Source organism: Salvelinus sp. IW2-2015, linkage group LG19 (genome assembly GCF_002910315.2).
Source record: "Salvelinus sp. IW2-2015 linkage group LG19, ASM291031v2, whole genome shotgun sequence".
Taxonomy (NCBI): Eukaryota; Metazoa; Chordata; class Actinopteri; order Salmoniformes; family Salmonidae; genus Salvelinus; species Salvelinus sp. IW2-2015.
The window spans coordinates 6,177,272-6,191,958 of NC_036859.1; the positions used below are offsets into that span (position 1 = coordinate 6,177,272).

A 14,687-nucleotide genomic window follows, 5' to 3' on the forward strand; every position below is an offset into this window, starting at 1 on the left:
AAACGTAGTGTTCCCACTAACATCGTGTTGGTGTGAATATGTATAAATAAAACCCTGCAGTATAATGACCACGTGCACCGTTAGAAAAAAGAAAAAAAATGGGAGCCAGACAACAAATTGGGTTTGGTTGGGATGTGTTTTATATAAATAATTACAAAATATTTATTGGAAAAAATAATCAAAACAAAAACTAATGGAAACAAAACAAACCCCCCCCAACTCACCATCAGCGGTGGTTGTCAAGGTTTCAGTCCATTTGTCTGTCCTTAACTGAGTAGTTTTCCTTTCTCAAAGCTCCGTACAGCATGCAGTTTTACATGGGTATCACTATCATCATCGTCAAAGTTTAAATATATACGTATTCTTTATCAATGTCATTTTTACACATCACAATGTGCATCTTTAAAAACTGCAGTTAGGTTCCGGAAAATAAAAGATTGTCTATAAACTAAAACAAACTGAGGCCGAGCTCAGAAAAGGTGGGTCTCACACGGCCAGGCCACGCCTCCTCTGGGACAGCCAGACAACGGAGGGAGTGAAAGGAAACACAAGCACTTCACACCAAGACCCTCGAGGGTAGTCTCTGAGCAGTCTCCATTTCTCTCCCCCTTTCCCGCTCTCTGTCACGCGCATGGCATCCTTGAAGAAGAGTTTGTAGCCGAATGGTTCAGGAGGAAACGTGGGGCACCACATCAGCAGGCTTCTCACACCATTGCCAAGCACTCCAAAAACAGAGGGACGGGAAAAGATGAACCTGGGAAGACAGAGAGAGAGAGTTAAAGAGAGGAAGGGCAAGCTTCATTTAGTTCATTTTATTGTACGAGACTATGGCATGACAAATAGGATTATTTATGACATACAGCGACTTAAAACGGATATTTAAGGGCACACTTTTCCTTATACGAGCATCAAAGGCTTATTTGTCACACCCGCGCACGCACACACAAAGTGATCGAGACTTCCCTCTGCCTCCAGCAGCACACAGATAAAGCAGCTGAATGATGGCAGACCCTACATGGAGAATGAATGAATAGCGGTTATTTAGGAGAGAAAACAGAGAAAATACAGCTGACAGGGAGAGAGGGAGCGACGGACAGAGGGAAACAATATCCTGCCTGCACCCCACTTCATCTAGACCAACGTGAGTCATCTCTAGAACAAATTAATACAGACACTGCTGCACATCCTACCAAGTAGCTCTGCAATCTGTGTGTGTGTGCACGTGCGCGAGCTTTATGCCTGCTAGCGCAAAGGCAACGTGTGTGAGTAAAAGAGAGAGAGGCTTTGTTAGAGGTATGTGTGTGCCATCCTAATGCAGTTGTGAGGTGTGTGCCCACGCTCTCTCTGAACTTCCGTCTCTGAGAGGATGCCTGGGGAGCAGTGGTGTGATGGAGATGACTCATACAGAAGACAGCTGCATCTCACCGATTTCTCTCCTCCCTTCCCTCCATCCCATTAGACTGCAGAGTAGCATCACTGTCTGAGGATCTGTTTTCCACTCTCCTCCTGTAACTCCCTCCATCTGTCTTCATTTCCCTCCCTCTAGTCTCCCTCCGTCTTCCCTTCGGTCTTCTCTTCAGAAGAAGTGCCCCCCCCACCAGCACAAATGTCTCATTCACAATTCCCTCCATCACTCAGAGGAGTAAATGCTTTTTGAAACAGTGCAACAAATATTACACCTACACAGTACACATCCACGCACACACACAATGACATACCCTTCTCACCAGGTGGGTTGTTGAGGTGGAGTCATTGCTGTTTGCAGGTGGAGAGCTTGCGTATCTTGCTGGCTGTGGATACTCCTTTGCGGGAGGGGTTGGATGAGGACCTGCACTCTGGCTTGGCCTTGCTCTCCGTTCCGTTCACACAAACAGGCTTGGCCTGGGCCCGGCTCCGATCCACCTCACCCTCGTCTAAGTCCTCCTCTGGCACCTGGCCTGGTGGACAGAGAGAGAGAGAGGGAATAGAGTCACAAACACATTCGCATAGTTGCAGACATAGAAACACACAAATAGAGACACACACACACACAGAGAGACATATACAGACCAAGAGCGCTTCTCGTTGCAGAATATTGTTTTGTAAACAGCTGATAGGCATTTTCCTAATATTTGAGACTTGTTTATTGATTTCATTCTGAAACTGTCGTAGTAGTTGTACTGAGCCACGTAAAACTACGGAGGCCCATCCCGACCACAAAAAAACGTTAACTATTTTATCATACAAATAGGATATGTTTTTTCATTTGTAACATTGTGTGGTGATTTCAGAGGTGGCAACACAGGTCCCACAGAGGCCGGGGGGTGGGAATTGTTTTCCTAGGGCCGAGTTTCTCCTGGTGTGGTAGTAGGCTAAACTAACCAACTCAGAACCCTAGCTGTAGGGTATGACTAGTAATCAATCAGCTGAAAAAAGAAAACTGACGGGCTATGATGGGACCAGATTATTTGTGTAATCAGGTCATATGGTTTAAAACAGTCCTTGCTCGTATGAGATGATTAATGTAGGGTATGTAAACATTATACACTGCTCAAAAAAATAAAGGGAACACTTAAACAACACAATGTAACTCCAAGTCAATCACACTTCTTTGAAATCAAACTGTCCACTTAGGAAGCAACACTGATTGACAATACATTTCACATGCTGTTGTGCAAATGGAATAGACAAAAGGTGGAAATTATAGCAATTAGCAAGACACCCCCAAAAAGGAGTGATTCTGCAGGTGGTGACCACAGACCACTTCTCAGTTCCTATGCTTCCTGGCTGATGTTTTGGTCACTTTTGAATGCTGGCGGTGCTTTCACTCTAGGGGTAGCATGAGACGGAGTCTACAACCCACACAAGTGGTTCAGGTAGTGCAGCTCATCCAGATGGCACATCAATGCGAGCTGTGGCAAAAAGGTTTGCTGTGTCTGTCAGCGTAGTGTCCAGAGCATGGAGGCGCTACCAGGAGACAGGCCAGTACATCAGGAGACGTGGAGGAGGCCGTAGGAGGCAACAACCAAGCAGCAGGACCGCTACCTCCGCCTTTGTGCAAGGAGGTGCACTGCCAGAGCCCTGCAAAATGACCTCCAGCAGGCCACAAATGTGCTGTGTTCAGCATATGGTGTCACAAGGGGTCTGAGGATCTCATCTCGGTACCTAATGGCAGTCAGGCTACCTCTTGCAGTGCACTGTATTGTATTGTCTGTATTGTCCTCAAAGCGAGCAAAGAAGTTGTTTAGTCTGTCCGGGAACAAGACATCCTGGTCCGCGACGGGGCTTGTTTTCCTTTCATAGTCCGTGATTGACTGTAGACCCTGCCACTATACTTCTCGTGTCTGAGCCGTTGAATTGCGACTCTACTTTGTCTCTATACTGACGCTTAGCTTGCTTGATTGCCTTGCGGAGGGAATAGCTACACTGTTTGTATTCGGTCATGTAGCTATTCCCTCCCTCCCATCTAGAAAATTCTGTGTTTCCAAATTTGTGGCAAGTTTGGGGAAGGCCCTTTCCTGTTCCAGCATGACAATGCCCCTGTGCACAAAGCGAGGTCCATACAGAAATGGTTTGTCGAGATCGGTGTGGAAGAACTTGACTGGCCTGCACAGAGCCCTGACCTCAAACTCATCAAACACCTTTGGGATGAATTGGAACGCCGACTGCGAGCCAGGCCTAGTCGCCCAACATCAGTGCCTAACCACACTAATACTCACGTGGCTGAATGGAAGCAAGTCCCTGCAGCAATGTTCTAGTGGAAAGCCTTCCCAGAAGAGTGGAGGTTGTTATAGCAGCAAAAGAGGGGGTCCAACTCCATACTAATGCCCATGATTTTGGAATGAGCGGTTCGACGAGCAGGTGTCCACATACTTTTGGTCATGTAGTGAATTATTAGATAAAGTCACTCACCGCCATTCAAGTTCTCTGCAGCTCCATTGAACAATTCGATTTTTGTAGGTCATCATACTTCAGGGACTACTGCGGTTATATTATCAGTCCCTTTGTTGCCAAGCAAGACTTTAATGAAAATAAAGAGAAAAGTCTAGCTAACAAAATCWGAATTCTTCAAGCACTAGGTTTAGGTCCTCTTAAGCCATTATAACCAAGACTYAGGAAAGATGTGTATTCATTGATTTTCGAGTATAACAACTGTCCAAACTGAGGCTTGCCCAACCTACAAAATGTCTATAGTGCAGTAAGTTAATGGAGGTAATACGTTATATTTCCAGTTGAACGGTTCCCCCCCCCGAGCTTTAAACGTTTAACAGTGTAAACTGGTACCATCACCTTAAAAAAGGACATGGTTAAGCCCCGTCTTGGTGGCACACAGTATTAGAACAACAACTGAAACATGTAAAGAGAAGACTGCAACACTGTTCCCCCAAGCCTTTTAAAAACAAACTATAGGCACTTGAAGTTCTGATCTATTTTGCTTCCTACTGACTGTAGTCGATCCTCCATCTGAACTCTCCCTGCCTTTCCTGAGCCCGCCACCAGTCCACTTGTGTGTCTGTTTCTATCTCGCTCCCTCTACCTGGCGCAGGGAAGTCATATACAGTGTCTTCAAAAAGTATTCACTCCGACTATTTCCACATTACGGAACTTGAAATGTATTGAGTTGAGATTTGTCACTGGCCTCCACACAATACCCCAATAAAAGTGGAATTATGTAGGGCTCCTCCCTTCTTACCTGGCACAGTAAAGTCCTGAGTGTAGATGATTGTGTCCTCCTGGTCGTAGAGCTCGTCATCGTCCTCCTCGGTGTACCCGTGCAGGTCCTCCAGGTAGGGCACCACCGTCATGCTGCGCCACACGTCCCGGCTCTCCGCGCTGGCAGGGATCGGCACCGGTGGTTCCGTCGGCGGGTGTTTTTTACGTACCCAGCTAAGGGCAGAAGGCAAAGTGGGGGTGGGGGKGGGGGGGATTGTATGACTAGTTACTAAACCCATCTTGGCAAAAGGTAAGCCAGTATAGCCCGATACCTCTCCAATAGGCTGACCCACGTTTGTATCACAACTTAATAGTCAGTTTTCATATGCCGACATTTAGCTACATTTTAATGCAACCCAACCAGATATAGAAAGTGTATTTCAGTGTGTGACGGGGGGGGGGGGATCCATTTATGCTTCACTGCTTATATACCCAGCACCGTGCTGCTATAAAGAGTTTAAATGAGGCACCATCAGAGGCAGTTGTGGAGGGTGTTTCAGCGGGAGGGCTAATGAGGGGGTGATTAGGGTTTCTTTCTCTCGCCCCTCTTGTTCTCTCCCTAGGGTTACATTCTTTCCCTTTCTCACGCACTCTTTTTCCCTCATTCTCTCCCCAAATTGCAAGAGGGCCAAGAACCCCCTTGTCGAAAAAGGATGACTGTTATTAGTAACCATGGAAACTTGAGTCATCAAAGTCATTGGAGCTCGTTTTAGCCAAGCGTTAGAATGCACTTTGAAAATACTTTTCTCTCTTCTCCTCTTTCGGTCTCTTTCACACACACAGAAAAGGAGAAAATTGATTTCAGCTTGCCTGTAGACCAGCTAGTGTTGGATTCTGGAAATGGTCCTCTAGAAGATGAAATGTTGAATAAAATTATACTTGATCTTACTCTGCCGATTGTCCGTGGTGTTGGTCCTTCAGCTGCTAAAAATGTGAGGCAATATCTACAAGAAAGTATTGTTTACCTTTTTAGAGCACCGGTGCTAAAGAAGACATTTCAATTACCTGGTACATGCCCAAAACCACACAAACATCTGCAAGACTTCAGTGAGTATGCATGGTTCGCATGCGTGTACTTCAGTCTTGTACWTKTGTTTTGCTCATGACTGAAGGCACATCTTGATTGCCACACACATAGACCCACTTTCGAAATCGGTGTAGTATTACTTTCCTTATATTTTGATCTCAAATTTTGACCAGCTGAGGGACCAACACCACGGACAATCATCAGAGTAAGTTTAAATATAATTTTATTCAACATTCGTGACAGACAAGGGACTTTTGGGATTGTTCTATATAAAAAGGTGCGTGGCATTGTCTACATAAGTTGAAGACACATTTGGTAACTATACTTCAGCATGCTGTCACGCCCTGGCCTTGGTATTCTTTGTTTTCTGTAATATTTTGGTTAGGTCAGGGTGTGACAGGGGGGATGTTTGTATGTATTTGTCTCGTCTTGGGTGGTTGTATTGTATAGGGGGTTTTGTTGAGTGTATGGGGTTGGGTTTAGTATAGTTGTCTAGGCAAGTCTATGGTTGCCTGAATGGTTCTCAATCAGAGACAGCTGTCATTCATTGTCTCTGATTGGGAGCCATATTTAAGGCAGCCATAGACAGTAGGCTTTTGTGGGTAATTGTCTATGTCTATGTGTAGTGTTTAGTGTCAGCACTATTTGTTTGATTAGCTTCACGGTCGTCTGTTTGTTGTTTTTGTTCGTTTGTTTTGTCTTCGTAATAAAGAAGATTATTTCACGCTGCGCCTTGGTCCGCTTCTTATGACGATCGTGACACATGCTTTGGCCAGCCTCTCTCCCTCTATTCTTCCTCTCCCTCCATACCCATTTATACTCGAGGTCGACTGATTAAATCGGTATGGCCGATCAATTAGGGCCGATTTCAAGTTTTCATAACAATCGGTAAATCGGCCTTTTTGGACGCCGATTATGGCCAATTACATTGCAATCCACGAGCAGACTGCGTGGCAGGCTGACCACTTGTTACGCAAATGCAGCATCAAAAGGACCTTGTGGCTGCAAGGAGCCAAGGTAAGTTGCTAGTAGCTTTAAACTTCTCTAATTAAAAATAAATAAAAATAACTATGAATCTTCACATAATCACTAGTTAACTACACATGGTTGATAATATTACTAGGTTAACTAGCTTGTTTCGCATTGCATATAATCAATGCAGTGCCTGTTAATTTATCATCGAATCACAGCCTACTTCAACTTCGCGAAACGGGTGATGATTTAACAAAAGTGCATTTGCGGAAAAAGCACATACGTTGCACAAATGTACCTAACCATAAACATCAATGCCTTTCTTGAAATCAATACACAAGTATATATTTTTAAACCTGCATATGTAGTTAAAATAAATTAATGGTAGCAGGCAATATTAACTAGGGAAATTGTGTCACTTCTTGCGTTCTGTGCAAGCAGAGTCAGGGTATATGCAGCAGTTAGGGCCGCCTGGCTCATTGCGAACTGTGTAAAGACCGTAATTAATTTGCCAGAATTTTACATAATTATGACATAACATTGAAGGTTGTGCAATGTAACAGCAATATTTAGACTTACGGTTGCCACCCATTCGATTTTCGGATTTTACCATATTAATGACCAAAGGCTCATATTTGTGTGTTTATTATATTAGAATTAAGTATATAATTTGATATATCAGTCTGACTGAGCGGTGGTAGGGAGCAGCAGGCTCGTAAGCATTCATTTAAACAGCACTTTCCTGCGTTTGCCAGCAGCTTGAAGCACAGCRCTGTTTATGACTTCAAGCCTATCAACTCCCGAGATTAGTCAAAAGGTATATGAAATACAAATGGTAGAGAGAAATAGTCCTATAATTCCTATAATAACTACAACCTAAAACTTCTTACCTGGGAATATTGAAGACTCGTGTTWAAAGGAACCACCAGCTTTCATATGTTCTCATGTTCTGAGCAAGGAACTTAAACATTAGCTTTTTTAAATGGCACATATTGCACTTTTACTTTCTTCTCCAACACTGTGTTTTTGCATCATTTTTGCATCAAATTGAACATGTTTTATTATTTATTTGAGACTAAATAGATTTTTATTTATGTATTAAGTCAAAATAAGTGTTCATTGTTCATTCAGTATTGTTGTAATTGTCATTATTACAAATATATATGTATCTTTTTTTAAGTCGGCCAATTAAATCGGTATCGGCTTTTGTTGTTCCTCCAATAGGTATCGGCGTTGAAAAATCATAATCGGTTGACCTCTAGTTTATACTTTCCTAGCCCACTGATGTCATCGGAGCACCTTGTTGGTATCACCGAGCGTGCAACAAATAATAATATTAAGCATATGTTTGGAGGTCTAGTAATTTCAAGGCTATTAATGTCAGAGGAAAATACAACCGTATGCACACAATGTCACAAGGAAGAAATAGACCGTATTACAGGGATTGAAATAAACTATTTTTTTGCCAATTTGGAAAAGTAGGACAGATTTGACTTTTCCAAAAGCTCAAGTTTTTTGTCCCCCACCAATTTTTTTTAAACATTTTTGGTGAGCCAAAAAGGTGACTGAAAATTGGAATTATTATTACTGATATTGACTTCAACGCAAGGTAGCCAACTAAGACATGTTCTAAGACATGTTTGTTGATCTATTTGTAGGCCAAAATATTCTGTTTTCAGGAAGATCTTGACAACAGCTACTTGTCAAGTAGGCTATTCTAAAAATATTTTTTGTTTCAGCCAGTATTGCATAGCGGAGAATGGCAGCTTTCCAATGGTGTCAGAAGTATTTCTCGACACCAGATTTTGAGCGCCTGAGACAGTTTTACAACCTGAGACAGTTTTACAACCTGAGTATGCAGCATTGGTTTCATCAACTGCACTCTCGTAACAACTGAGTGTCTGCCATTTGCAGTTATACACAAGTGGCGGTGGAAAGTTTTTTTAGGACATCAGACATGACAACGATATTAACACATGCCAATAGCTAAATAGTTAACTAGCAAGATAACCAGCCAAACTACACAATGTTTTGAATTGGTTATCTTGCTAGTCTGTTGTATATCATTATTTGACCTGCTACTGCAATGTCTCTCTCGCTCTCTCTTTTGGCAATGGCCCACACACAGGTGATGCACACACCATTACCTTTTCATTGCTGACCAAACATTTGCTATAACTGGTCAACTAACTCACTAACTAGCAATAAATATCAACAAATGTGCACACTTTGATTGAGACTGACCATAAAAACCCATCTCGCGACTTCATATCATTGAAAGACCGCTCGTGCCTGTCAATGCAGGCCTACAATAATTCTACTCCGATGCGCACTGTCCTCCCAATCTCTCCAGAGTGTAACACATTGCATCCGGAGGACACTATGATCAAATTGTGATTGGAGCAGCCTAATTGTTTGATATTGTGATTMTTGCGTGATTTTATTTTATTTGTTCATTCTGACAACTTAAAATCTATAATTTGCTTGTCCCCCCMAAAAAATTACTTTCCCTGGGCAAGTGTTATTGTCGAGCCCTCTTATTGCATACTAATAAAAACAAAGATCTATGACTTCTCGGTTTCTAGCGTACCATTACTTGTTTATTTCATTTCGAAGCATCTARACTGCACCATAAGGTGTGCTAACATTCCTATTTTCTGAAGAAGATATCTCCATTTTATATCTGAACTCTCCCCAAGGCCAAAAATCTCATTGTCTGAGGTTCTTAGAGAAACTCATAGCATGAGATGTGTGATATAAAGTGCCCATCCCTTTGCCTCCTCAGGTCTCAGGCAGTCTGTCCTTGATGCTGGAGCAGTAGAACCAGAGAATCACAACAGAATCATTCTAATTCTCTGTGTGGAACACTAGAACAGTCTGGATGAACAGTGACAGACTTCACAGCATAGCTGAGGGCAAAGAGGGCACAGCCTTCTATATGGACTGGAGAATTGTCAGGGTCAATTCCATTTCAGTTCAATCGAATCAGAAGATGAATGGAATCGAACTGAAGACTTGGAAGGTGTCATTTAGGCAATTTTCAACATGGATTACTTCAGTCACTTACTTGTGTTGCCTTATGTGCTGTATTGAAAACCTCTTGACGGGATCATATTCAAGCATTCCTGGAGAAGACAAAGAAGCTAAATGTAAGGACACAGGAGTGGAAAAGGGAGATAAAAGGGGGAAATAGGAATAATTATAATAATAACAATACAGAGGAAGAGTAAACATTTACAGTGCATTCGGAAAGAATTCAGACCTCTTCCCCTTTTTCTTACGTTACAGGCTTATTTTCAAATGGATCACACACACAATACCCCGTAATGACAACGCGAAAACAGGATTAGAAATTTTTGAAAGTTTATTACATATAAAAATAATTACCTTATTTAGATACATTTTCAGACCCTTCGCTATGAGACTCGAAATTGAGCTCATGTGCATCCTGTTTCCATTGATCATCCTTGAGATGTTTCTACAACTTCACTGAAGTCCACCTGTGGTAAATTAAATTGATTGGACATGATTTGGAAAGGCACACACCGGTCTATATAAAAGGTCCCACAGCTGACAGTGCATGTCAGAGCAAAAACCAAGCAATGAGGTCGAAGGAATTGTCCTTAGAGCTTCGAGGCAGGATTGTGTCGAGGCACAGATCTGGAAGAAGTTTGKAACCACCAAGACTCTTACTAGAGCTGGCCGCCCAGTCAAACTGAGCAACTGAGGGAGAAAGGCCTTGGTCAGGGAAGTGATCAAGAATCCGATGGTCACTGACAGAGCTCCTCTGTGGAGATCGGAGTATCTTCAGAAGGACAACCATCTCTGCAGCACTCCACCAATCAGGCCTTTATGCCAGAGAGGCCAGACGGAAGCCAATCTTCAGTAAAAGCACATGACAGACCGCTTGGAGTTTGCCCATATGCACCTTGGCGTGAACGCCAAACGTCACATCTGGAGGAAACCTGGCACCATCCCTACAGTGAAGCATGGTGGTGGCAGCATCATGCTGTGGGGATGTTTTTCAGCGGCAGGGACTGGAAGACTAGTCAGGATCGAGGGAAAGATGAACGGTGCAAAGTACAGAGAGATCCTTGATGAAAACATGCTCCAGCATGCTCAAGACCTCAGACTGGGGCTAAGGTTCACCTTCCAACAGTACAATGACCCTAAGCACACAGCCAAGACAATGCAGGAGTGGCTTTGGGACAAGTCTCTGAATGTCCTAGACTGGCCAAGCCAGAGCCCGGACTTGAACCCGATCAAACATCACTGTAGAGACCTGAAAATAGCTGTGCAGCGATGCTCCCCATCCAACCTGACAGAGCTTGAGAGGATCTGCAAAGAATAATGAGAGAAACTCCCCAAATACAGGTGTGCCAAGCTTTTAGCATCATACCCAAGAAGACTTGAGGCTGTAATCGCTGCCAGAGTTGCTTCAACAAAGTACTGACTAAAGGGTCTGAATACTTATGTAAATGTAATATTTCAGTTTTCTATTTTTAATACATTTGCAACCATTTCTAAAAACCTGTTTTTGATTTGTCATTATGGGGTATTGTGTGTGTAGACTGATGAGGGAAAAAAACAATTTAATCAATTTTAGAATAAGGCTGTTAGGTAACAAAATGTGGAAAAAGTCAAGGGGTCTGAATACTTTCCGAATGCACTGTAGGCCTGCCTAAGTTACGGTATTAAGACKAAACAGGATGGGCTCTTAGGTCTACAGCTTGATGGTGGTTATACAAGGCTGCTCTAATAAGCCTACTAATGATAATGACATTACTTATTATTATAATGATGATCATAATAGTAATTATAACAATAAGGTGATCAAGGAAAGAGGGTTATTATTTCGATAATAAATATAAAAATCTGACAATTTGGATAATACCAGAGAGGCTGGTCTAACAATAAAAAGTGTAAAGCATAGCAAAGATTAAAAACAGCCGAATTTGTGAAATTGTTGCGTGAGGCTCGGTGCTCACGGGATCAGTAGGCTATTAAAACAAACACTCATACAGGCAACAGAAGCAGGATCTGTCTTCCTTCTGTAGATATGGATGGTTTATAAAGCCAGGCACATTTAACAGTTAGGCTGTTGATTACAGACCTAATTAAGTTGGGGTTTCCCCTCTCCTCACTGTTCTTAGACAATTAAGTCAAGGGCTGTTTTCTCATCTTCTAACTCTGCTGCTGCTTCCGCCGCATCGATCTCAACACCAATATGCTGGGTAACTTTGCTATTTTGCACTTAGCAACAAGGTCTAGGAAAAGGCAACAATTTAACAGCGCACTGATGTGTGTCAGAACAGCAACCACTATCCAATGTGGGAGAAAGCGCATGTTACAAAATATTGTGTTGCACCATTGTTCGTACATAATAACCACATACAATTTCTTAGACTGATGGACTGTGCCATCCCCACGGCCTCCACTCAGACAGGTGTCTTGTACACCAGGATTTTTTTTTTTTTTTTTTTTACTACTCCTTGACTAAAAGAAATCTCGGTCGACCAATAGCCTATCGGCCAAACAAACGACCAGCCGACAAAATGGGGAGGGCCCTAATCTGTGCACATCCCTACTGTCCATCGCTCTGTCCTTACTACTGCCTAGCCCGCTGCCAAAGCAAGGGAGGGGGGCTATCCGAGGACAGACAATGGAGACATGCAAGGAATGACAACGACGAACTGCCCACAATACAAATACTATGGCAAAAAGGTGAGACTAGAGCATCGTAAATTGTGCACAATGCTGCAACAAATGTGATAATATATAGTGCCAAAACATTTATCAGCCTACACTAACAGTCATTCCAATTAGGTCACAAAAAATAACTAATGCTTCTTCAATGCCGTAGCCGCGCAGAGCTATCAGCATGACTACGTTAATGGGTTCTACTTTCTACAGGTTGGGGGAGGTACGCCATGCGTGCTGATGGCATTTATGGGCGTGCTGAAGGACACCTTTGTGCCAGGCAGCGAGTTTGTTTTAGAGACGCTAATTGCAGGCTGGCTCTTAGAACTGGGCTGCGTCACCACACACACACACACACACACACATATCACTACATACACACGTGTGCACACATATCTAACATACAGGCAGGCATGCGCACAGACACGTCAAGAGGAAATGGACAGCCAGATAATGGTGGTCCGCATTAATGACAGTGCTGACTAGAGAAATATCAAACCAATTTCTATGACTATTTTTAAGCTCGCATTGCTTTGACTACAAAGAAGTTTAACAAAGGGAAAAAAACACTTCCGTTCTGAATCTAGTCTCGTTCACAAAATGCATGTGGGTCATTCTCGAAAGCTATGATGAGCTTTGCAGACAAAGCTCTTCTGCATCAGAGAAAAACCTTTGACCTGTCCTACACTACCCATTGCCATTCAATGAATTGCCTAAACCCTTCAATATCAATCAGATCAACTGTTACCTTTGTTGTTAGAAAGTGTTGTGATAACGTCCTTTCTAGCATGCCTAGCCAGTCGCCACTTTGAGGCTTTAAATGTCACAGAGGAAAATACTACTGTATACGCACGCACACGTGAACTTACACACGTCCCGGGGATGAAATCATTTTGAAGCATCTAGACTGCACCACAAGGCATGCTAACATCCCTCTTTCTGAAGAAGATATCTCCCTTATATATCTGAAGTCTCCAAGGCCAAATCTCATTGTCTTTGAGGTTCTACCGTATGCGTAGTCCACTCCTGCTCCTTATATCAATTGGAAAGTGATAGCGGCAGGGTTGTTCAGAGGAATTTCAATAGAGTGTATGATAGGTTACAGGCCTCTGATGCAGAGGAGACAGATGGAGTCAACGTCATGGTGCCATCTACTGGACAAGCTCAGAAAATACCACAGGGCATTTCTCAATGTATTCCAGTGATTCCCCTAACACACAAGGGTGGCCAACTCCTGTCCGGAATAGATAGTGGGTGCAGGCTTTTGTTCCAGCCCAGCACTAACATTCAATTTTAGGCCATGAGTAGTTGGAAATCGAGTGCATTTGAGTTGACCTGGAAGAAAGCGCTCACTTTTACTCTCCATGACCGGAGTAAGCCACTGACTTCATCAAGCCACTGACTTAACCGTTAATCACGGCTGTGTAAAGCCTTGAGCTAAATCAACCTTTAACTCAGAGATGGTCTTCATCATGTCATCCTCACCTTGCAGTAGGTCTGACAGGGCAGGCCCGCACTCTTCTGGAACACTGTAGTCTCCCTTCCCAATGTTCTCAAATAGCTTATAGATGTTGTCCCCTTCAAACGGATAAAGACTCGTCGTAATGTTGTATCTACGGCATGGAAAAAGGGAAACAGGCAAGACATCACATATTATGAGTTTGAGACTTCATATCTGAGATCTGTGGAACTTGCATGGTCAATGACCTGGTATAATTACCTCTCAAAATGATAATGCACAGAATGCCGTTGAAAATACAGAGTGTAAAAAACATTACGGACCCCTCCTGCCCTCAGAACAGCCTCAATTCATCGGGGCATTTGTATTTACTAGCGATCCCCATTTGTTGTTGCCAAGGCAGCAGCTACTCTTCCTGGGGTCCAATCACATTAAGGCACTTGCATCACACATAAAACAAGACAAACAGTACATCATAACAATATTACACCACTACATATCTACAATATAATACCACTGCGCGTGTGCTAGTGTGTGTGTGTGCTTGTACCAGTGTGTGTCTCTTCAGTCCCCGCTGTTACATAAGGTGTATTTTTATCTTTAAAAAATATATATATCTGATTCTACTGCTTGCATCAGTTACCGGATGTGGAATAGAGTTTCACGTAGTCATGGCTCTATGTAATACTGTGCATCACCCATAGTTTGTTCTGGACTTGGGGATTGTGAAGAGACCTCTGGTGGCATGTCTTGTGTGACATGCATGGGTGTCAGAGCTGTGTGTTAGTAGATTAAACAGACAGCTCGGTACATTCAGCTGGTAAACACTTCTTACAA

The 14,687-nt window shown here is 43.0% G+C and overlaps 1 protein-coding gene across 2 annotated transcripts in view; it reads right to left on the reverse strand.

The window, feature by feature from the left end:
- Positions 1-291: 291 nt before the first annotated feature.
- LOC111979148 (serine/threonine-protein kinase STK11) overlaps positions 292-14,687 on the reverse strand; it is a 44,788-nt gene continuing 30,392 nt past the window's right edge. The window contains exons 6-10 of one of the 2 annotated variants that reach the window (XM_024009477.3): positions 13,877-14,004; positions 9,759-9,816; positions 4,673-4,866; positions 1,719-1,937; positions 292-754 (exon numbers count right to left, since the gene is read on the reverse strand). In XM_024009477.3, coding sequence (XP_023865245.1) covers positions 1,750-1,937; positions 4,673-4,866; positions 9,759-9,816; positions 13,877-14,004 — 568 coding nt within the window. In that variant the 3' untranslated portion in view covers positions 292-754; positions 1,719-1,749. The remainder of the gene's footprint in view (positions 755-1,718; positions 1,938-4,672; positions 4,867-9,758; positions 9,817-13,876; positions 14,005-14,687) is intronic. The other variant, XM_024009478.3, reaches the window with a different exon arrangement.